This window comes from Lissotriton vulgaris, chromosome 5 (assembly GCF_964263255.1).
Source record: "Lissotriton vulgaris chromosome 5, aLisVul1.2, whole genome shotgun sequence".
NCBI lineage: Eukaryota > Metazoa > Chordata > Amphibia > Caudata > Salamandridae > Lissotriton > Lissotriton vulgaris.
The window spans coordinates 1,837,490,764-1,837,515,775 of record NC_141693.1 but is presented as its reverse complement, the minus strand read 5'-3'; the positions used below and the strand labels follow the sequence as shown (position 1 = coordinate 1,837,515,775).

At 47.3% G+C, this 25,012-nt stretch overlaps 1 protein-coding gene across 3 annotated transcripts in view; it reads left to right on the top strand.

The window, feature by feature from the left end:
- The window catches only part of TBKBP1 (TBK1 binding protein 1), a 368,191-nt gene that overhangs the window by 154,371 nt on the left and 188,808 nt on the right, over positions 1 to 25,012 (top strand). For all 3 annotated transcript variants that reach the window (XM_086924306.1, XM_086924304.1, XM_086924305.1), the window contains exon 5: positions 16,021 to 16,177. In XM_086924306.1, the coding sequence (XP_086780432.1) occupies positions 16,021 to 16,177 (157 nt within the window). The remainder of the gene's footprint in view (positions 1 to 16,020; positions 16,178 to 25,012) is intronic.

Here is a 25,012-nt window from a genome sequence, read left to right as displayed (position 1 = left end):
AGCAAGGAGTACTGAATGCCTTCCTCCCTGAGCTCCTTCTTCACAGCCAGGAACGATGCCCTGTCCTTCTGGACCGTCTGCGTATAGTCCGGAAAGATCGATACCTTGCTGTTCTCCACCTCATAAGGGCCCGACATCCTGGCCCGCTGGATGAGGAGGTCTCGGTCCTTGTAGTGGAGGAGCCGCACCACCATTGGTCGGGGGGGGCGGCCAAGCCCCGGCGGGCGAGCGGACACCCTGTGAGCCCGCTCCAAAGTGAAGAATGGAGTAAGCCCCTCCGGCGCCACCACAGTGCGGAACCAGTTCTCCATGTAGGCCACCGCATCCTCCCCCTCAATCCGTTCCGGCAGGCCTACGACCCGCACGTTGTTCCGCCTATTGCGGCCTTCGGCATCCTCCGCCCTCCGCTCTAGAGTGTCCAGTCGGGCCAAAATGTCTGTAATCCTGTGCTCCGCGGTCACCACCGATGGCTTCAGGTCCAGCAACAGTTGGTCATGATCCTTGACCCGATCCGCCAGCTTCGCGTGATCCGCGCGTAGCAGCCCCAGGCCCGTGGCCACTTGGGCAATGTCATTGTGCAACGCCTCCTTAGTGGAGGTGATCGCCTCAAGGATGGCATCCAAGCGCCGGTTCAGCCGCTGTTCCTGATCAGGCTCCGGGGAGGGATTCTCATTCAGCTGGGTCGATGTCGCCGAGTCCCCCTCGCGGCTCCCGGGCATCGGCCCTCCGATCGCCGCCATGTCAGGGCGCTGCGTCACAAGGCCGGCCCCCCGTACTGTGGGTACCCCCGTGGGTCCGTGCCGGTCGCCGGGCACCGGGTAGTGCTATGTCACCGCCAATGGTCCCAGGAGCACTGACCAGGCGGACGAGCTCCGTTCCGTCACCCCCACTGGGCCTGTGGGGGGAGGATGAGTCGTAGGGCGGTGGTCGGCGAGAACCCCTGACCTCCTGGGTGAATCGGGCAGCGTCCCCCGGTCTCAGGACTTCGCGCCGCCAATCCCAGTACGTTGGGCAGCCGGGTGCGGGGTCCCTCTCCGCTTGGCGACAGCCGGACTCAGGGCTGAAGTTCGGGACCGTCCGACCTCCTCGCCGCCATTTTCTTCACACCCCGGTCTACACCTCGGCCGCCTCTTCCTCGATCTCCTCGGGGCCAGCAGTCCCCCAGCGATTCACCGATTACGTCCAGCTGTCCCCTTACACTTCAGAGGGCAGGAACGTCGTCTCCGGGTCGCCTAGGGTCCCGAAAAACAGGAGAATTAGCGGGATTCCGCGCGGAGCTGCGAGCTCACGCCGCCATCCCGATCGGCGTCCAAGCCACGCCCCCGAGGAAAAGGGTGTCTGTTACTAACATAATGAGAGACTGCGGAGTACGGTGATATGAAGGGGAGAACTGGGGTGATTGCGACATTCCAAAGACTGCTATCCCTTCCACAGATCTTAGTAATGTTTAATTCTAACTCTAATATTTTCAGAATTCATACCTTGGGTCTTAACTGTTAATGACTACATGGCCGCACAGTTTTCCTCCTCCCTTCCACCCCTCCTGTAAACATAAGTCAAGGTTTAGGGGGTTATGATCACTGTAAGCGCTAATAACTATAGCTTCCCTAGAAACCCTATCCGGCAGATCATGGGAGTAAAAATAAAATCAATGATAGATGCGTACTCTCCTCTTTCAAAAGTGGCCATAGCAGAATAGGTCAGATCACAGAGTTCAGTCACATTGGTAAGATCAAATGACTAGGGGCCAGATGTAGGTAGCCAATACCAGTCGGTAACGGCCAAAATTACTGAGTTTCGGCCGTTACCGACCGGTATTAGGCTATTGAGATGTAGGTGGCTACATTTCAGATTCAGTACTTTACCGAATCAGTAATTTAAGGAATAGGTAAATTACCGATTCCTTAAAATATCGAATCTGTAAATTACCGAATCTGAAATGTAGGGAGCACTCAAATGAGTGCATTGCACAGTTAAGGATTCGGTATTTACCACCAAATAAAAGTTGGTGGTAAATATCAAAAACCTTTAAAAAAATGCAATTTTGTGCTTTTTTAACTGTGCCATGTGGCAGACTTGCATGCTCTTAGGGCATGTATGTGTGCCACATGTGCACCCATGCACTATTCAGGGGTGCAACAGGGTGTCAAAGTGACACCCTGCCACCCTTGAAAATGGTCCCCCTATTACCGTAATTCCCATTACAGGCCCGTAGGAATGAATGGCAATTACTGATTCAGTAAATACCGAATCGGTAATACCGAATATTACCGATTCGGTAAAATGTACCGAATCTTTATCTACATCCCATTTACCGATTCTGAAATACCGAATTGTTAAAATTCGGTATTTTAGAATGGGTAAATGGGAATTACGTACACCTGGCCCTTAATCACTTGGAAACCTCCATACCCTCTCTGATCTCTGTGGTGATAATCATGACCTATACCGTTGTTATCAAACATAATTCACTTGTTTTCCATCTGTGTTAACCTGAGTTTGGCGTTAAAATCCCCACCTAAAATGATTTGACAACGTTTGTGCAAATAGGGCTTCCAGGCCAAAGATAAAATCATATAACTTGTTAAAATTGGCAATGTTATCAATCTCAAACAAAATACCCATTAGAAAAATGAATAAAAACTACATTTACACCATGGAGTCAGGTGAATACATGCTTGAAATAAGGTTGAACCAGAAGGGACCACTCTGATTTTACAATCCAGAATGACATTAAGCCATGCCGTTAATCTTCCCCTAGCTCTACCCGACAAAGATAGGACCGCAGACACTGAGTGGGAACAATAGTCATCCATGGATTCAATGGCCAGGTGTCTTGAAAGAAAATTATACCATAATTTCTTATAAAATTAACACACTCCTCGCAGCCCACTTTACATGCTAGGCCAGCACTATTCCAAAAGAGGTTCTTTATCTCTTGAGCATGGTTTTCTGGGGTTACTGATCTCCTTTGCTTCTCATCAATTGACATTCTGCGGATTGGCGACTGACAGGCCCTAGATTTTGGCAAATCATGAAGTTGGCGAAGGTATAAACCAGAAGGGCACTCTCCCCTATAAGAGGTGATACTGGCGGTCATTAAAACCCAAGGTATTTGCTGAGAAGCAGCCTGATCAACAAGACACAGCTCCTTTGAAAATGGCACAGTCAAGAGGGGTGCCCCAGCCAGTCTCGGACGGCTGCAGATGGTCCTGCTCTTGGCCCGGTCACTGCTCTCTTCTAATTATTCCCAGTAAAATAAGTATTGTCACTCATTTATCCAAGACTGCAAGCAATCACTGGCAATCCGATTTGGCTAGTTTACTTAAGAGGATGTTTACTTTTGTGTGAGATGTCTGGATATAATAACAAAAAACACCCAACTACTGTCAAATGGCATGATGTGTGTGTGGAGCGCGGGTTTCAGTTTGTATGTTTTAAGCCACTCCCTTAATTACGTGTGTGCCAGGATTCTTGGAGAGGATTCCTAGTTCCCTTCTTTGGATCCCCCCTCCCGCCTCAATACTTTCTTCATCCCACTTAAAACACTGGAGGCCCTAACCACCAGGCCCTGCAAATCATACTGATTCTCTAAATAACCCGGTCGCCCACTCACCCCGCCTCGGTAAAGCATGTTTAGTTGGAGGAGGCTCTATTTTCAGACTTCACAGTGTACCGAGAAGTGACACGCACCATATGCAACTCTCGAGTGTTTGCTTTCAGCTTTTCGTGACTCTCCAAAAGTTATTTATAAGTTACATCTATTTCTTGCTTAAATCAATCGTGTTAGTGAAATCCAGAATATAGCGATACTTTTCAGTCAAGAAAGTGCATTTAATCTTGTCCTTTTTTATGTCTGTGAGTTTGTAACATGTTCATGAATACCCCAGGGAACAGAATTCCAGGGCTTATTAACATAGCATGTGCTCCCAAAACTCAGTAAACTCCGGTTATGTAGCGCCAAGATTCCCCGTGTGGTGAATGTGCGCTTTATGAACGCACCTGCTACGCCCTGAATGTTTTCAGCAGAACCGGGGAGAACGGTTTGTTTTTGTGTAAGTAACCTATACTTCGCTGTTCTGCTTTGTCTGTACTTTGGGGTGTAAAGGGCACATGCGAGGTGTGTGAGCGTGCGTGTGCCTTTTCACTGCTGAACATGCTTTGTGCACATCACGAGGTGCGCGTTTGCGTCTGTTCATTGCTGAACGTGTGTCCTGCACTTCCTGAGGTGTGCGTCCACATAGATGTTTAAACATGTCACACAAAGGTTGTAAAAGGTACGTGTGCGTCTAAGGGTGTACTTTTTCGCTTTTGAACTTGTGCGGTGCACGTCCGGAGGGGTGTGCATTCGTGCACTTGATTTGCATACTTATCCACTGTTTATAATTTGATTTGCATATCATAAGGTGTGCGTGTGCTCACATGCGGATAATTAATGTAATATTACACTATACTAATTCACCACTTATCACTTATGGGTTCTGGAGTAGCGTGTTGCTTGCTGAAAAAGCACAACACCACCATCAGGGGTAGCAAGCGCTATATAAATGCAAACCTTTTCCCTCTTCTATCCCTTTGCTATCTTTTGCAATCAAAATAACTGACTAACATATCCACTACTCAAAATACTTTCATACTTCACTACACTAATTCACCACTAATACTTTCTGGGTTCCAGAGTAGCGTATTACTCGACCAAAAAGCGCTTCAACGCCCCATCAGGGTAGCAGGCACTATGTAAATGCAAACCTTTTTTCCCGCTTCTATCCCTCCACTATCGTTCTCAATCCAAATAACTGACTAAGATATCCACCACTCGCACTGCCTTCATATTTCACTACACTAATTCACCACTAATTCTTCATTGGTTCCCAAGTACTGTGCTACCTGCAGAAACAGCGCTTCAACACCTTGTATGGGGTAGTAAGCGCTATATCAATGCAATTACAACACAAAAAAAAAGACTTGTTCGCTGTTTAACATGTGTTGTGCATATCATGAGTTGAGTGCGAGTGCCTGCGTACTTGTTCACTGTTTCAGATGTGGTGTACATACATGAGGTGTGCGTGCACGCGTGTACTTGTTGACTGTTTACCCTGTAGTGAACATCATGAGGGCTGTGTGTGAACATAGGCTTCAGTTGAGGGTGAAAGAATATATGAGCAACTTGCCTACGTATGTCGACATGGACCTTGTGTGAGGAGATGAAATAATGAGCCGTGTATCTTCGTGTAATGGAGTTAAATGCAGCGTGAGGATGCAGTGTCATGAGATTATGTGCGCTAGTACCCTTGCATTTCTGGGCGAACTCAACCAGGAACTACAAACCTTGCTGGGAGGTGTTAAGGCATGGTTGTTAAGAGTTATAATACAATGGGAGTGCAGTGTGTGATCTTATGCTGAGGAATAAAGACGTCTAATATAGAGCTTTGTGTATGGCGTGTTCATTTGCATGCTCCTGGGCTGGGGAGAACGCTACACAGGATAGTACTGGGACTGGGATCACTTTGTACACAGAAGCAACAACAACGTGCAACCATAAGGAGAAGGGCGGGGTGTCGATGCAGGCAATCTCATTTTAAAGTTATGGCAAGCTGTCTGTGAGTCTGACTCGCTATAGCTATTTGCTCTGCGCCTCCCTCTCTTGCTTTTTCCCTCCTCCTCATACTATTGCTCCCTGCTGCCAGGTACCCCTGTTTCTTATTCTAACACCCACGTTCTCCCTCATTTTATATTTCTCTCACTGTCTCTATTTCCTCTGTGGTCTCTCTCCCACTTCCGCCTCCTATTTCTCTCCCTTCGGCTCTCTTCTTCTGTTTACTTAGATTGTCTTGCTCATTCACTCTATTTGTTCTCCCTCATTCTCTCTTTATTCCTATTACTGTCTCTCTTCCTGCTCTTCCTCCCATCTTCTCTTACTCGTTATCTCACTTTGTCTCTCCCCCCTTTTGTTTGTCATCTACATTGTCATCTTTCTTTTCTTTTCTGTCTTGCTCTTATCCCTCTTTTTGTTCCCCCTCTGTCTGCATCGCCTTCCCCCTTTGTAGGTCTCTCTGTAGTGTTCTACCTGCAATATAACTTTATGTCTCTTACTACGTCTAGCTGACCGGAGCATTACCTGCAGTGCTTAATTTGAGCCGATGGTGTCCACACGCACCCATTTTTGAGGACCGACACTTATTTCTCCTCCGAGAGCAAGCGACAGAAAAACACACACAGCGGGGCAAGAATGAGAAAGAGAAAGACGGAAATCCGTCACAAAGGGAGAACGCAGGAACCTGCAACAGTGACATAAAGGGGCAGGGAGTGTCTGGTAGTGGATAAGGGAGGCATGAGGAGGATTCCAAACTACACAACCGTGGTATTCGGTGCCTCGACCTCTGATAGCGCTAGCCCAGGGCTTCTGAGTGAAGGTTTGGGCAACAGCTGTCTTTATTTTAGAAATCAAGCACTAATTACCTCCAGTTAGACCAGAGTGAAGGCCGTAGAGAAGAACACATGAGGAATGTTTGAAGGGATGTTCTTTCATGCAACCTCCGGCTCAGAAGAAAGGGTTTTAGCATTTAAGTTGGACCCTTCTGCTAAACATTCACGGTCTGTAATTTGCTGTGTGCGCTGTGGCAATGAACTACATGGGGAAGACAGGGAAACTGAAGCACAGAGGCACATACTCTTTTTTTTATCATGATCCAAAAAAGGTTAAAATCAGCTTGCACTATTGATCCATTGTCCTGGAAGAACCACATATCTCTCTTGCTTAGTACTGCCACTTTAACCACAAAAAATGAAATCGTAGACAAAGCCACCTGTGCAGCACATTTTTATCAAGGAGCGTTGTGCAGTGTACTAGTGAATAACAGGTAATGATATAGGTATGCAGACCCTGTTGAGAGGTGCCCTGTTTGTGAGGCACTGTATCAGACTCTTTATCACCTCATGTTGTAGAATACTTGTTCAGAGTTTATCTTGGATTGGTAGTTGGTGGTTGGTGCAGAAGAAGCTGATGGGAACACATCAAACTATGATGTCACTCTTTATCTACCACAGGTGCTCAGTGCAGCGTTCAATACCACTAAGCACCTCCTCTTTATTCAGAACAGTCGATCAGTGACAGATGCAATCATGCATCTTCTCTTTACCTAGGAGAGGTGCTGAGTGCTGTGATAGATGCAGCTAAAAAGCTGATAGTGTGAGATGCAGTCGTGAAGCTTCTCTGTCTAGTAGAGGTGCTCAGTGTAGGGGTAGATGCAGCTACGCAGCTCCTCCTTATCCAGAACAGGTGATCTGTGACAGCTGCGGCCATGCAGTTTCTCTTTATCTAGGACAGGTGCTCAGTGCTGCGATAGATATTATGTTATATGATTGCTATATGAATTTATTTTGCGCACGGATACTCGACCGAGTGTCCAGGCGTGTACTTGGGAAAAGGAGACATAAACCAGGGCAATTGCTAGAAGAAAAAGGTTTTTAGCTTTTTTTTTTAAATTGTAAGATCTTGAATGCCGCGCAGCGCCATGGGTAAAGCATTCCATGCCAAAGCAGCTTTCTGCACAAAGGAACTCCCACCGAGACTTTGGCATTTGAACCTAGGGGTCTGCACCAGAAGTTGGGAAGAGGACCGCAACTGTCTGACTGGATTGTAGAAAGCAAACCTCTTCTGTAGGTAGGCAGGAACCGAACCATGAAGAGCCCTATGGGCAATAGCCTAACTCTTACATTTTATTTGTGACTCCACCGGGAGCCAGTGTAAGGAGCGGAAATAAGCTTGCACACTACACCTGCTAGATAGCCCCAGCAACAGTGTGGCAGCCGAATTTTGGACAACCTGTAATTTATTCAAGAGGTAGCCTGTCAAGCCTACATACAGTGCATTGGCATAGTCCAGGGGGGTCAAGATCAGGGCGCGGACACCCGTTTCTTTAGCAGGTTTTGGAAGGAGAGGAAGAAACTTCCTCCGAGCTTTCAGAGTGCCAAAGCCGGTCCCAACCAGCTTCTTGACCTGGGTTGAAAAGGAGAGAAGCGGCTTCTCTTTATCCAGAACAGTTGATCAGTGTCAGATGCAGTCAAGCAGCTTCTCTTTACCTAGGAGAGGTGCTCAGTGCAGTGATAGATGGCACTTTGCTGCTCCTTTTTATACAGAACTGTTGATCAGGGTAGTACCAGATACATATATGCAGCTCTCCTTTATCTAGAAGAGACGCTCAGAGCAGGAGTGACTGACTGCGACAGATCAATATATACTATCTCTATTACCACAAAAGCTGCTGCATATAGAGTCTCTCTTTATCATTGAGAGAAGCTCAGTTTAGAACACACCCTAGTTATCCCTAAAACATAGTATCCATGTAGATAGCCCAAAACGCAAACCTTGAATCTACAGTGCATGGTATCAGTGCCCTGCTGACCAGCGGACTTGTGTTTTACTCTTATGCTGACACTAGGCAACTCCTGGACGTCAATCTTCCAGATACTATCTGTACCTTCAAATCACCTCATCATTGGCTGATAACCCTCTAGAGTTAAATTTGATAAAACTTAAATTCTTCTCTCAGCTAAACAGCCAGCATCATCGTAGAGGCATCTCTTTCATTAAATCCTTATATTAAACGAAATGCATCTTCCAGTGTTAGCCTTTGGAAAACCTTGAAAAGAATACTCCCTTTTCAACTCCTTGACAGTAAAGAAAATGATGGTTCAGGTAACTATAAAATCCTGAATGGATTACGGCTGCCTTATCTTTTTAGGTTGCCCAGAATACTCATTAATCAGACTCCATCTGCTTCTGAATTCACCCATTCTGCTTCAGTTAAACTTAATCTGGCTGTCTTTATTGGTTCTCAGTGAGGAAAAAAGAATCTTTTTTAGATCATTCTGTTTGGTGCACAGGGCAGTGTTCAAGATGGGTCACCAATCCAATGTGCATTCTTGTAAGACCTCTTCGTTCTTTAAGATCTTGCTCACGTTATCTTCTACTAACTCTAGATTCCAAGCAAACTTGGTTACGCATGCTCATTTTAGTCTGCTAGCTGCCGACCACTGGAACAGGCTCCTATGGCTCTCCACACCATGGCTGATCATCTTACCTCGTCTGGTGGCTTAGTGGTCGAATGCATCCACTCCAGGAGTTTGTGGAAGACCTAATAGACACAGTTTCTGATCTCGGCAGGTGCACTCAGCCTTTCATCCTTCATCCTTCCAAGATGGATAAAATGAGCACCACTGAGTCGGGTAACAATGAACATCTGTTCCAGGATTCCCCAACTGATGAATGACCACTGTACAAATGTTATTCTACCTTACGTTTTTGGAGGTCTCTGAAATCCCTATCGCATGGTGTTGTGGTTGTGGAGCTAGGTCACCGATTGCTTTATTGACCTATGGATGTGAATCATTCATCGGTGAGATATATCTTTAAAAAGGATATTTTGAGCTCTTTTCTAGAGTGCAGAAAGTCTTGTGGCAGTCTCGGATCAGGAGGTAGTGTGTTACGAATTTAGACAACATAGCCAGATAAAGTGTGGTGTAGGGTTTGTTGTTTCCACAGTGCTTGGGTTTTTAAGTGCAACAGGCCTTTACTGCTCGGTTCTCTTAGACTACCTGAAATGGCAGCCATTTTGATAAGACAGGCCAGGTTCCCATGCCAATGGCTGAGATTAATTTAAGCATTCCATCCATCACCTTGTTGTTTTGCATTTGATGCCCTCACTGTGCCACTGAAACCAACCTATACCTCGCTGAAAAGCCCATAACCAGGACGAAACCGGTCATGGGCTGCTTCTGTTCTGGTTCAAAGAGGACCTGGCCTGGCAGTTTGGGCTGGACTGTTCCCATGACAAAAAAGGGTCAAGATTGATTTGCATTTGGCAAACTGAGGTGGGATGGTGGGCAAAACACGTTGGATTGGGATTCAGGCTCTCTTCCACTGGAACCAAGCTATCCCCGACTGAAGAGCCCATAACAAGGGCAAACTGGTCCTGTGTTGTTTCTGTTTTCTGGATAAGGGAGGACCTGGCCTGACAGTTTGGGCTGGACTGTTTCCATGAAGAGAAGGGGCAAGGCTGATGTGCATATGGCGGGCTCCAAACTGAGGTGGCATGTTGCGCAAAAAAAACATAGAATGGGATGCAGCCCAAAGTGATTGCCAGGGGCTGAAGTTAATTCAAGCATTCCATCTATCACCTCATTGTTTTTACTGCAGATTGGTAGAGCAGTTAGAAACTGCAAACTTGACTTTGCCATTTAAAACCAAGCCAAACCCTAAACCTCCCTTTTGAATGTATATAAGTCACCTCTACAGCAGGCCGATCATGTATTAAGGCAGGGTGCAACATCCATTTGTTTTACATGTTCTGACAGTAAAAACTTGCAATTGTTGGTTTTACTGTGAGACAGCCTAGAAGCACGACTGGCCAGTACAGAGCTCCACGCTGACAACTCAGCTGTGTTAACTTTTGAACAGGACTACTAAAGTTAGTTCTGCAAGGTATCAAACAACTCGTTATTTATGTTTAGGTCGCATTAAACGTAAATGTTTGCTACATGCAACTTTTCAAAACCACTCCGTGGCCAAAGTTTTCCATAGGCCACCTGCAGATGCTTGCCACAAGACAGCCTTCTGTCTGCCTGCGGAGACGTGTATATTACTCCCAGGACAGGTGGCAATAGAGGGGTGCAGCCGGGGGAGGTGTTACTTCCTCCTGGCAGGAAGCCATTCAAGGTGTGAGCCCAAAGGCGAGCTTCAAAGGGGAAATTGCCTTCGAAAGGTAAATAGTGAATATCATTGAGAGGGGATGCTTTTTTGTCTGGGTAGACTGGTTGGCATCGGGACAGAGAGGGGAAAACACTGGCCAAACTGGTTGTTCCTTGGGTACGTAGCTTCCAGGTAGCCACACCTCTAGGGCAGACTGCCAAACTCCACACACCAAGAGAAGGGTTCAGCCATCTTGGGAGTGGGTAGGATAGAGAACTCTGGGATAGCTAGATGCTAGACTTCACAGGAAGTTGTCATAAGCCAGAAGCGAACGAGGTAGCCCATTGGCTAGTGAGTGATCTCCCATAAGGGCACCTTTTGGGCTTAAAAGTGCCCCCTTTGCCCCTAGAACTCAGATCTCATTTGTACTGGAGAAGAGGACAGAAGATGAACTGCTGAGGTGGCTTTGAACCTGGTAGCAAGACTGGACTGCACCTGATGCTTCTTGGGCTAGTGAAGAAAGGACTGGTCCTGTTGTGTCCTGCTTGTGGAGAGTTCGTCCCCCGAGCAGAGACTCCAAGAGTCAGTTGGCTGACTTCCTGTTAGCAGCACAGGGCCACAAAAGCTGAGGAAGCCTGCCTAGGCGAGTTAGTAGCCAGATTACTAGTCCTTATCAAAGCGCAGCCCGGGAGACCGAGACCCTACTCTCAATATTGCACCGAGTCTGCTGGAACCTGGAGAGTTATCGGAGTGCAGTTTGGTCGCCCAGAAGTAGAGTTACCGCCAAAAGAAAGGAAATGCTGATTTATGGTATGCCCTGCGACCAGTAGTCCGGTGGCGACTGGGCTTTTACTGAACCACAGAGGGTTTTGGGAGCATTGACCCCTGTGGCCAAAGTTGCTCCACCTGAAACTGGGACAGAGGAAGACCCCCCTCGATCAAATGGCTTCTTCAGCCTAATTGAGCTTCTTCAGCATCCTGTATCACTTGCTTTGGGACCATTTTGTAGAAGTCAATGCTAAGTGGCCACTTACGCCAGAACTGGACTAGAGACGGGTTTTCTTCTGAAGGTAGTCGTTTCCTCAGACCTTTTTGGTCTCCCTGCCACTGGATTCAAGTTATCCTGGCTGATAAGGGGTGTTACCCCGAAATTGGTCCCAGGATGCTGGTTTCCGGTCCAGGCAAGACCTGGCTTGTCAATTTGGGCTGGACTGTTCCATGAGGCATAGGGCCAAGACTAATTTGCATATGGCTGGGTCTGAACTTCGGTGGCGAAGTGAGCTAAAGAACGATGTATTCAACCCAGATCTGTGACTGGGGGTTAGTGTCTGAAATGTTTCAACGCTCTGTCCGTTATCTCCTTGTGTTTGCTCCCTGACTTGCTCCCTGCCTGAGTAGGCCACCTAAAGTAACCCAAAGTTATTACCTGCAACCTAAATATAACTTTTTATTGAAAAATGTTCTAAGTATCAAATTAGTTGAATTTGCTAATGCTTGTTTGCGGTTCAGTGAAAAGTCTTGTTCTATTGTTTCTTTTAAAAATCTACATCTGAACCCTCCAGTGGATGATTTTCATTTTGATTTCCTTAAATCCATAAAAATACAGTATATTTTTATAAACTGTCTGATTTCTTGATAGTCGTGTTTCTTCTTTAATTGTTTTGGGGCTGTTTAAATACCTTACATTTGTTCTTTTGTTGAAGCCTGTCCGCTCGAAGCCACAGTTGCCCAGGGTTGAGCTAAGGTTTGTCAAACAAAGCCTGACTGGTCCTGGAAAGGGATGGTAGTATATTAGACAGTGAGGTCTTTCAGCCACACCACACAATTCATCCTATTCCTCACTAAAAGTAATGGAGGAATGAGCGTGCATGTATGCATTTGCTGTGTGCTTAAGGTACATGTACACACTGAGCCTAAGTGATGGATGAATGAGTGTATATGTGGGTTTGTGATTGTTTGCGTTAGCTGCATACATACATATGTAGATGTATACTCTCAGCATAAGCAATAAATGTTTTTGTGTGTGGGTGTGTGGCTTTGCATTAGCTGTTTGCGTATGCATAGCTACACTCTTAGCGTAAGTAATAGATGAATAAGTGTGTGTGTCTGCATTAGCTGCGTGCCGGTGAACATGTACACAGTGAATATAAGCAATGGATGAATGTGTACGTGTGGGTGTATGTCCATATGCATTTGCTCCGCGAGGATGTACATGTAGACACAGCGCTAAAGTAAAGGACAAATCCGACACTTCTGTCTTGTGCCCCCGCTACTTGAATGTCCTCGAGAACCCTGGAGTGGAGGATAGTGCTCACAAAGGAATCTCAGAAGATGACCTTTGCATGAAGGTCGAGTTATCCAGGTTTGTATCACATGATCACAGCACGTGCGTTCTATTGTCGGTTACCTTGAACTGTGAAGCGCGGTCACCCTCCATCTGCAGCGCGCTCAAGGACTCCGCAGTAGATACTTGAGAAGATTGCAGTCACCGTGCAGAGCTGCCTGCACTGCTGGGTTTTTGCTGCTAAGGTGTTTTGATGCCTCCCCATAGGTTTGCGGGTGAGGCAAGGTGGGGGCTTCTATGTGTGTATGTGTGTGTACGCACATAGACATTGGGTGTCATGAGAAGGCAGGCAGGAGCCTTTGTGTGTACATGCATGTTTCAAAGCAGTGTCTGTGAATACGCTGTTTGTCAAAGGGATTGTGTGCCAGAATGAAACTGTCCTGTTGATGACCAACAGTGGTGGTCAGTGTATCTATTCAAAGTACCAACTTGCAAACTCTATTTGTGCTGCATGAACATCGACTAAGAAGTTACTAGTCAATCAAAAATGAAGAAGTGTAGGTAAAAGTTGAGCAGTTGTTGCTAGTGATGTAAATAGCCCCAATGCTTGACATGTTCATCGAATGCCCCAGACTTCTGGATTCCTTGAAGGATGGGCTAAAAGGAGTGGCATAACCTCCACAGGTATAAAATGAACGCTGAAATAAATTCTATTTAATGATATTACTGATCAGAAAAGGCTTGACCAACAAGCACATGTTATGGGGTTTACGTACTCTTGTGTTTGCTAAGGAAAGGTCTACGGTACTGGTCCTCTCCACGAGCGTCTGCTCTCGGTGTTCCTGTTGCAGCCTGCATTGTTATGTGAGAAAAGTCTATTTTGAATGATTTTTGTTCTAGACTGATGGTCATTGTAGGTTTAAAGCTATTCATGCCAAAAAACATGAAATGTAAGAACAAAGACCCAAGATGCTATCCTCACTTTAGACTTTCAACCAACGAAAAACCCTTGACAAAGCAATTGCTTAGGGCCCGAATCGCAAACCGCATTTTGTACTACATAAAGTGGTACTACAGTGGTGCTTCTTCGTTACTACAAAATAAAATCCACACACCGATGGGAGAGCTCCACCTCCACCTTTTCTATGAAGATCTTCACACAACTTAGATTACAATTTAGGTCGTGATTACGATGCGGGCTGAAACGGCTCCGACCATCGGTCAGATCCTTTCAGACCGCTTCATAATTGGCTGTTCGGATTCATTTCAGACCGACCCATTTTGAAGGGGTCAGTCGGAAGAGAATCCGAATTGGATTTCCGAATGGCCTCCCGTCCGCCATTCGGAAAGCCTTCAGTAATCCCTCGGCCGGCTCTTTTGGGCAGGGGATTACAATGGCAGATTCCCACAGCCTCTCTGTGCCGGCCTTTCCTTTCCAAAATCTGTCTTTGGGGGCCCCAAGCAGGGCCTCCATGAGTGCAAGGCTGTTGAACCCCTGTTGAACTCTGCATTTCATTTTATTCGTTATATTTACATTTTATTCGTTATATTTTCATAATGAATATTTAATTTTTTAAAAAACTTTTATCAAAGTCTGTTTAATACATTTTAAAGAATAACACACTCTAGTAATTTTTACTATACTTCCCTGTAGTAAGCTCTGCACCGCAGTGGTAGAGATCCCACTTGTGAGTGAAAACATATGGTAGTAACTTTAGACTCCTGAATTTACTCATAGATGTATGTGCTTCCCTGGTTTCAGGTGAGGGAGACATGTAAGACAACCCTTAGGTAAAATCTACACTGGAAATGGTGAATTGCACAAAAGTATAGATTTATACCTAAGTGCAAGAGTATATTTACACATGAGTAAATCTGCATTTGTACATTTACCTTTATGAATAGGGCCCCAATGTGTTTATTACCCACGCCTTGTTTGTACTAGGACCCTTGTATTTCTGGGGCTGAACTAATACCAGAGGAAGGCTTTTCTCATTACCTTATGTGATGACCACACAGTTGACATCACTCAGCCTTAAATATTAATGACAACAGGAGGAAACACATCAGTGGAATAAGAAAAAATCAATATATTGTAAAACTGATAATATTGTAATAAAAATCTGTAAAATAGTTGCCTGGCCCCTAAAGTGGTGTGACAACTAACAAAAGCAGCACGGCCTAGAGCAGAGCTGTGAACAGTCGCATTCAGATTTCAGGTTGTACTCCATATGACTAGGTGTGGTATTTAGCCTGTTCTAAGTGAGAGCTCAAACTGACCTCCAGATTTCTGCGCTCACTCGCAGTGACTGAGAGTACGCGTCAGATTTAATCAAATTTGCAAGACAACCTGCTGCGCTGCATCAAATGGAGAGAGCAGGTACGCGCCATATTTCCTAAGCTATGGTGCATTTCTGCTCCCTCACTGAGCTGGAGCACTATGTGCTACCTAGTGCCCACAGAGGCACTTTTGCGCCATGGTGCAAGTGCACCTTCATTTCAGGCAGGATTATTTTCGTGCAGTAAAGGATGTCTTCCTGCACAAATACAACCCTAGAGGCATGTTCCTCTTTCAAAGTTTGCTGCACAATGCAGCACACCTAGAAAGAGGAAATAATGAGTATAAATAGACATATTCTACCCTTAGAAATTCTGGTAAAGTGCAAAACCCATGGGTGGATGTGTGGGTACTCCCACACTGCACCCATGAAACGAATGTCTTCCCAATGCAGAGTAACGCAAGGCAGCGATTTGCTCTACCTTGCGTGACTCTGGATTTACTAAGCCACGCAGAGCCATGCAAGCTGGCTTTGCGTTGCTTAGTAAATCTCACTAAAAGACTTGCGGTGCCTTGCGTCACCTTCCTTTGTAAATCTAGGCTGTGAGGTCTTTGCAAATTCTTTCTTGTATTTAAATACAGACAAGCATGAGCTAACTGTGCACACACATTGTTGTGTGTATGTGGAAGTTTAACATTAGAGAGACAGATAGGCATGGACTATGCACGTGAGTGCACTCACCAGCACTCTCTCTCGTTCCTTTTTAGAGGGATCTGGTGGAGTCTCACATGGACCGGATCCGAAGCCTGGAGCAGCAGCTGAGGCAGCGGGAGAGCAACTCGTTCCAGGCTCTGAGCTCTCACCTGCAGAGCTCTGAGGTGCAGCAGTACCTGTCCATGCATGGCAGTGCCGGATTGACACATGGTAAGGGTTGTGTTTCAGGGACCTTCTGTATGCCTGTTTGGAAAGACATGATGAAGATTGCAAGAGGGTGTTTTCCCTCTCTGCAGCAGCACCAAAATGATATACAGTAAAGCTGTGTGTAGACAGCGTTACTGTACAACCACAATGGACTGATCACACTGTAGCATAGCATACATGTCAATCGACTCGATTCAGGTGAGAAACTACTGATGTTTTAAACCAAAAATGTCTTTATTTTGTCTGACTCCCACCTGAAATTGTCTTTTCTTCAATAGAAGTCAATGGGGAAAATACATTCTCCAGACTGAATTTTTTTTAAATCTCCCACTTTCCTCTTCTAAAATGTTGGCACGTCTGCTACAGGTCTGATTCACACTCCGAAGGTTACACATTTTCAGACTGGCACTGAATTGCAAAAACAAGTAGTGCCGGGAAACCACACTCCTGATGATTTCCAGCTGGAGATTTCAATTACAAAAATCTGGGGAAATGTGTTTAAAAGTGCCTTGAAATAATGAATTACTGCTAGAATTGGGTGCCTAACCACCCATTTTTACATTAATTCCCCAGCGTATATTGTGGAATATCGCAGTTTTGTGGCACCTCAGAATTACCAGTCCCTGTAATATCTGCAATACTGGATAAACCCAGGATTTATAAAGCCCGGCAAATCACTAGTGGGGGTATCAAGGCTCTGAATTATAGGCACTGGGAGATTAAGTAATATGCCCAGAATCACAGGATGTTGAGCCGACACCAAGACTCGAACCTGGCTTCTACAGCTCCAAATTCAATCAATCAATCAATCAAAGCATTTGTAAAGCGCACTACTCACCCGTGGGGGTCTCAAGGCGCTGGGGGGGGATGCTGCTACTGCTCGAATAGCCAGGTCTTGTGAACTCTTCTGAAGGTTAGCAGGTCCTGGGTCTGCCGTTGGAGGATGGGGAGGGTGTTCCAGGTCTTGGCGGCGAGGTGAGAGAATGATCTGCCGCCGGAGGTCGCTCTTTGGATGTGGGGGACAGTGGCGAGAGCGAGGTCAGCGGAGCTGGCGGTTGGGGGGGTAGAAGGTGAGTCGTCTGTTGAGGTAAGCTGGTCCGGTGTTGTGTAGTGCCTTGTGTGCGTGGGTGAGGAGTTTTAAGGTAATCCTCTTGTTGACAGGGAGCCAGTGCAGATCTCTCAGGTGGGGTGTGATGTGGCTGCGGCGTGGGATGTCGAAGATCAGGCATGCAGAGGCGCTCTGAATGCGTTGAAGTCGTTTCAGGAGTTTGGCCGAGGCTCCTGCGTAGAGGGCGTTTCCGTAGTCCAATCTGTTGCTGACGAGGGCCTGGTTGACCGTTCTTCTTGTTTCAGTGGGAATCCACTTGTAGATCTTGCGGAGCATGCAGAGGGTGTTGAAGCAGGAGGACGAGACGGCGATGACCTGCTTTGTCATGGAGAGAGTAGAGTCGAGGATAAACACCAGGTTGCGTGCGTGGTCGGTGGGTGTTGGTGCTGTTCCCAGTGTGATCGGCCACCAGGAGTCGTTCCAGGCCGAATGGTGGAGCCGAGGATGAGGACTTCTAACGTGTCCGAGTTTAGCTTTAGATGGTAGTTCTTCATCCACTCGGCGACGGCTTTCATTCATTCGTGGAGGTTGGTTTTGGCGGTGAAGGGGTCCTTGGTGAGGGAGAGGATCAGCTGGGTGTCATTGGCGTAGGAGATGATGTTGAGGTCGTGCAGTCAAGCGACGTGGGCGAACGGTGCTATGTATATGTTGAACAATGTCGGGCTGAGCCCTGGGGTACGCAGCAGATTATCTCGGTGGCTTCAGAGCAGAAAGGGGGAGGCGGACGCTCTGGGTTCTGCCGGAGAGGAAGGAGGTGGGCCAGTCCACAGCCTTGTCTCGGATCCCAGCGTCATGGAGGCGTGTGCTTTGGGTGTGGTGGCAGATTGTGTCAAAGGCGGCTGACAGGTCCAGGAGGATGAGGGCCGCGGTTTCGCCATTGTCCAGCAGGGCCCTGATGTCATCGGTGGTGGCGATGATGGCAGTTTTGGTGCTGTGTTTGCTGCGGAATCCGATTGGGACTGGTCCAGGATGCTTTTCTCCTCGAGGTAGCGGGTCAGTTGTCTGTTGAGGGTCTTCTTGATGACCTTTGCTGGGCACGGGAGCAGGGAGATGAGCGGAAGTTCTTGGGAAAGCAGGGGATTGGTGCGGATGATGGCCGCGGGACGGAGGTCTCAGTGGCTGTCGGGGCGGTCGTGCCGTTGAAGCTGTTGTGGATGTCTGTGATCTTTCGATGCAAAAAGGTGGCGAGGGAGTCGCACAGGTCTTGCGAAGGTAGGATGTTGTTGGTGTTGGAGCTGGAGTTAGAGAGTTCCTTCACGATGTTGGAGAGCTCTTCGCTGATGCGTGCATTGTTTTTTAGGCGGTCTTTGAAGGAGGCCCTTTTGGCGGCTCTGATGAGGTGATGGTGTCTGAGGGTGACGTTCTTGTGGGCTGTGTAGCTGTCCTGTGTCTGTTCACTGTGCCATTTCTTCTCTAGCTTTCGGCAGGTTTGCTTGGAGGCCTGGAGGTCCTCGGTGAACTAGCTGGCTTTCTTGTTGGTATGTCTGTTGGAGGGTTTCTTGATCGGGGCGAGGGTGTTGGCGCATTCGTTGATCCATTGTCTGAGGTTGCGGGTGGCGGTGTCGGGTCGGTGGATGGGCTCCGGGCGAGGGTGGTGGTTAGCTGGTCTTCTGTGACTTTGTTCCAGCAGCGGCGAGGGATCTGTTGGGTGTGGTGGTGGTGTGTGGTGGGTTTACGAAAGGTGAAGTGGATGCAGCGATGGTCAGTCCAGTGGAGTTCAGTGGTGTGGTTGAAGGAGACGTGGGAGCTTGCGGAGAAGATGGGGTCAAGCATTTGGCCAGCTGGGTGGGTGGGGACTGTGATGAGTTGTCTGAGTCCGAGGTTGCCGATCAAGGTGGTGGAGTTGGTGTCGTTGTTGTTCTCGAGGTGGAAGTTCAGGTCCCTGAGGAGGATGTAGTCTGTGGAGGCGAGGGAGTGTGTACTGACGAAGTCGGCAATGGAGTAGCTGAACTGGGGCCGTGGTTTGGGGGGGTCTGTAGACGAGGTGAATCTGTAAGTGCAGGTGTTCGGCGGTGCTGAGGGTGTCATCGGTGTTGGTCGAGACTCTGAGAGTGTTCCTGTGGACAATGGCGATTCCTCCTCCTATTCCATTGGTGCTGTCCCTGCCGGTGATCTTATAGCCGTCCAGTACGGCTACGGCGATGTTGGGTGCCGAGGAGGGGTTCATCCAGGTCTCTGTGAGGAAGGCGATGTCTGCGGAGGTTGAGTCGAGTAGGTCCCAGAGTTCAACGGCGTGTTTGCGGGCGGAGTGAGTGTTGAGAAGAATGCATCTGAGGAGGTTGCGTTCTTTCATGGTGGGTGGGTTTGTGGAACGGATGCTGGTGAAGCTGCAGTTCCGGCAGGGGAAGGCTGCTTGGGTGCGCTTTGGGGCGGCTAGGTAGCGGGTGTGTGATCGTCCGGTGTTGAGTGTGTGGAGGGTGCCGGCATCGTAGCGTAGGCGGGTGTCGTGGCCTTCGCGGGGGCCAGGGGTTCTGGCGCTGGGCGCGGTCTAGGCGCGGATGGGCAAAGACGGGCTTGCCATATGAGGGGAGGTGGGAGAGAGAGCAGCTGGGAGGCGGGAGCGGGGTGGCGAATGGGTGAGCAGGGGGGCTGGACCGCAGGGGGCGGGACCGCAGGGGGCGCAGCGGCAGGAAAAAAACGAAGGGTAGAGCGGGCGGGGGATAGAGAACGCAAAACAAGGGCACAATAATGGAGCACAAATACAAAACGCAAATACAAAAAAGTAAGTAAAGGTGAAATAAGCAAAAAAACAGTGCATGAGGAGGCAGCACAGACAAGGCAGGGCAAGCAAGGCAGAAGGGGCAGAGCGAGCGTTGGAGCTTACGGGCTGGGCGGCCTCAAACTTACAGCAGGCGGCAGCAGCGGGCAGCAACACACAGGTGGTGCTGTGCGGTGAGGGCGAGCGACCTGCCTTAGGACAGGGTCAAGAGTCGCTCAGCAGCTCGTGCCATTATGCCACACCCTATCCTTCAAATGCAGAAATATTGGGTCACTGTTTTTGCGCCACTCAAAGTGACAGCTTCCTAAACTGACAAATTGACCTAGACTGAACAAGGAAATCCACCTGTGGATAAGCCTGACAGGAAGCAAGCCCATCCTGCAGTCCTGGCACCTTCTTCTCACAGGTAAGGGATTTAGGACCTTGATGGAAGCATTTCGAACAGTCTGCCCTAACCTTCATGATTCTGAAAATGAGGTGGACATTATTTAGTTACATCATGATTGGTCCTGCGATCCTGTGTTTTGCTGTCTGTATTTCCCCAGCCAGTGCCTGCATCGTCTGTGTCAGCAGGTGATCTGCCATGGGTCAGAAACACTGAACCATGGGGTCATCACACACCCTGAGAGAACCCCCCCATTGATCCAAGGCAGCCCCCCGAGAAGATGTGCTGGAGTCCTGCCTCAGGGGCTTTTAAAATCAAATGTAAAAGCTGTTGCCTGCCCCCTCGTAGAGCGGCAGTATGCACAGTTCGTGGTTTTAGAGCACGTCATCGTGCGTGCATGAGATTCGGGATTTACAGATAACCTAGATAGAGAGATGGATTCAGTGACGACAGCTGTCAATCTGCCAAAGCCGCAGAACTCGGGATTATCTTCAGAGTTCATGAACCCTCTCTGTGCCGAGTCCTCTGAGCGAACCCAGTAAAGTGCTGCTAAAACCAGCAGACAAAACCAGCGCCTGTGGTTCAAAGTCGAGCAAAGGCAACCTCAGGATAAAGGAATGCCACAGCTCAGTGCCTGCGCTGCAAGGGAGGGGCCGCTCTCACTGTCTACGACATCCAGGCTTCTCTGCGCTGCTTTTCTAATTCAGGAAAGCCAGGATGGGAGAACGAAAGCACGGAACACTCTGCCCTTCTCACTCAGAGCACAAAACCGCCTGGTGCCCCTTAGAAAAGCTCTCACAATGGTTTCATTTTAACCGTTCCGGCTCAGATGTGTCCAGATCTCAGTATCCGCGCCAGGAAACCTTTGGGCATTTGCTCTTTTAATAAAACCTAAATTAAACGAAACCATACAACATTCGTGCTTGAGTTGACTGAGTGCGCCTACTCAGGGCCCGCTACTCCAGGGCAGTCTCCGAGCCAGGACAATCAAAACACAGCTATGGCACGCCTCTAAACTCAGCAAACCTGCTTCACTCGGGAAATCAAGCTGCAGCCACCACAATCCCAAGCCCAGCAAGAGCCAACGTTAAAGTTTAAGACACCATGTGCAATGCATCGGTAAGCTTCTAATTCATTCCGTACTCACCAGTCCACATGCACTGTATGATCTGACCAGAGGTAAGAATCTCACCCCTTTCGATGGTGGGCGAGGCTCTGTTTACTCTTCTGTTTTGCCAGATCCGGACTATATTGTTTATCCAATCCCTCCTCCTTTTTACAAAGGGATTTATAACCATAAATTACCTTTTTGATTGGGCGCTTTCAATACTCGACTTATCCTTAGCTCTCTATTCTTATAATACCCTATCATTCTGTAAATTCAGTTTTTTCTTAGATGGGTCACTGTGGAAACTGAGTCTTTCAGCGCCCCATTGTTTTGTGCTGACATTCCTGCTTCACTTGGCTGCACCAGCCCTTGCGTAAGAGTTACTCGTTATAATCCTTAGGCTGAAGCCCTGTCTTGTACCTTTAGATCTGTAGATAAAATAATTTCCCTGATATGACTTTCACTTTTTCTGAGTACTAGAACCTTGTAGATGAAGAAATACATTTTTATTGACGATTGATTAAAATCATTGTAATTCCTTCTCGATAAATACAGAAATTACAAAAAAAATGCAAACAGAATACAGTTATCTAAGCAATGTGCTACGGTATAGTTTTAAAAGTTCTGTTTTCATTATTTAATTTTCAAACATTATATGGGCCTAAAATTGCATAATAATAAAATCCTCAATAACATATAGAAAAACAAATAAAAAAATCATGTCCAATTTTTATGCTTAAAATTGCAAATTCGACTGGTGGACGGCACCATTAAAACTTTTCCTCTTAGCGTCGTGTTCACTGTTCTAAGATGCTCGGTCCACTAACTTTTAACTGTACAAAAAGAGCAAAAGTAAAAGACTAGGTCAATAGACGTCTACGCTGGAAGAAGGACCCACCCAGCCAGATTTCTCCCTACATTCTAAACCTGCCTAAGCAGAGTGGGGCTGTTCCTCAATAATATCATAACATCTGCTCTAAGGGACCAAATTCAGAGACACCTACGTGTGCAAAGAAGTGTGTGACGTAAAGTCCAAAGAGCACGGATCTGAGCTGGAAAGATGGGCATAACGTGCAATCCTCGTGTCAGATTTGTTTGAGCCTTTCATTTTTTCCCAACAGAGGCTGCTTCTTTGAGAGCTGAACTAAGAGTCAGAAGATTTACAAGAAATCTCCGTCCACGCTAAACCTTAATTGGCAGAGTGGGGTTGTTCCTCCTTGATACCATGACATCTGCTCAATAGGACCAAATTCAGAGACAACGCGTGCAAGAAGCGCAAAAATCAAGTGCAAGGTTCTAAGCTGTAGAGATGGGGAGTAGAATGCAATGCTAGTGTCAGATTTCATTGAACCTTTCGTTTTATTCCTTCAAAGGCTGCTTCTCTGGGAGCTGAATTAATAGACCGCATATTTACAAAAGAGCAAATGGAATGTCTATGGATAATTTCTTTTAGACAGACTAAAGGAGATCTCCCTGCACAGTGAGCCTGTCGGAGCATGTCAGCCAGGATCGAAGCTGTAAGGATGAGAAATGAAATGCAATGCTAGTGTCAGATTTCATTGAGCCTTTCGTTTTGTTCCATCAAAGGCTGCTTCTCTGGGAGCTGGACTAAGGGGCCGATTATGATTGTGGATAATCCGCATCCTCCGGGACGGCGGAAGCCACTGCCAGACCGGAGGATGCGGATCATCCGCTGCGGACTGGAAAAAGACCCCCCCCGCCAGATTAGGATGGCTGGGGAATCTATTTTCCGTCCGCCGCTTTTCCGCCGCAGTCGCCTTCCGACTGCGGCGGAAAAGCTCTAACATGGCTGGCGGTGTCTATCAGACACCGCCAGCCATATTAGGATAGCTGCGGTCATATGCCTTTCCACTGCAGCATTTACGCCGTGGAAAGGCATACGGTGTTGTCTTCGGGGGCCCGTTGGATGCCCCCAGGGGTGAAGGGGGTGCCCGAAGCGGCAGGCACCACGCGGTGCCTGCAGCTTCGTGCATGCAAAGGTAAACAAAGGATGTGACCGCCAGGTCACATCCTAATTAGCACGGAGGGACCGCTGCAGCCCCTGCGGACGGTCCCTCCTCCTCTGGGGTGGCAGACGGACGCAGGTCCGTCCGCCATCCTAATAGGCCCCTAAGTGACAAAAGATTTACAGAAGAGCAAATAAATGCCTGTGTGCGTGATTTTAGACAGACGACATGACCCTATCAGAGCGTGGTTTGGCTTCTCATCCTTGGTGTCATGACTTCTGCTCTGAAGGACAAGCTTCAGTGACATTAACTCGTGCAAAAAAGTGCAAGGAAAATAAAAAGGTGGGAGGTCAGTGATGCTCTAGTGCAATAAAAGTGTCAGCTTTCGCTGGAACTGTCATTTTGTTCCATCAGTGATGGCCTCTCTTGGGAGCCAAACTGGATGACTTAAGGTGTACAAAAAAGCTTTGTGCCAAGCTAGATGACCTTGACATTGCACAAGTTAGGAGGCCGAGTTCTTGTTGACACATTGAGACTTTGCTTCTTTTAGGCCGTTCTTGCACCTGCACGAATTTACCAAATCTGGATAGTTCTGATGGAACCGTGCGAAGGAATCGCGCCTCCACTGCTTCTATACATGTTTGTGTTCCCTTTGTCTGAAAGATATTATTTAGTAGTTTCTGTAGAGACTGTAGCAGTGCTGGGCAAATGCATATCCGATGCAGTAAGGACTCCTTTTTGTAATTGCAACAATCTGCATCTTGTGACGCTTGATAACGTATTTCAGGTAGGATTACATTATTTTATCTGCAGGTGTACCAGTCTTGCCCAAGGAATTTCTTGCCTGGCTTAAAAAAGCTTTCTTTAGTGGGCCTCTTAGGATACAGTGCTGCTCACTGTATATTGTTTTAAATGCATCCTTCAAAGATCCTACTGGAGCCTTTAAAATTGGAAAGAAATATTTAGCAGTTATACCCAAGCATTCATATTTCTGCTGTATGAGATCAAACTCCTGTCGTATCAAGCTGTTATGTGTGTATTCTTGTACCTGAAAGACCCACTTGTAACCTTCAGATTGGACTTTCTCTAATAATGTATTGCATTTTCCTGGGAAAGCTTGTTACCCATAGCCTACTGTAGGTGTCCGCTTTGCAGTGATGACCTTCCTGATTTCTGCTGTCGTCGGGCTATGTCATTTATCATGTTGTTTACATAGAGCATATATGGTTGCTTGTCCTTTTAACATGCGTTCCCTGTATCACTGAACCAGGCTCCTAGATAGTTATAGCTTTTTGTCTGTTATCGTCAAAGGGACCAGCCTCCATGTTTGCAATGTTTTCCCTGCATATCGGCCAAATAGCAGCACTTTTGTTTTACTTTGATTGGCAACCAGTGCCTTACGTTCGTTAAAAGTATGTAAGGAGTTTAATGCCTTCTGGACCCCTATCTTTGTGGGATCGAAAATTGACAAATCATCTGAATACTGTAGCGGGTGCCCTCTCTTTTGACCTATCTTTGGCATGGCTAGATTGGCGTTCTGCAGCTCCGTGC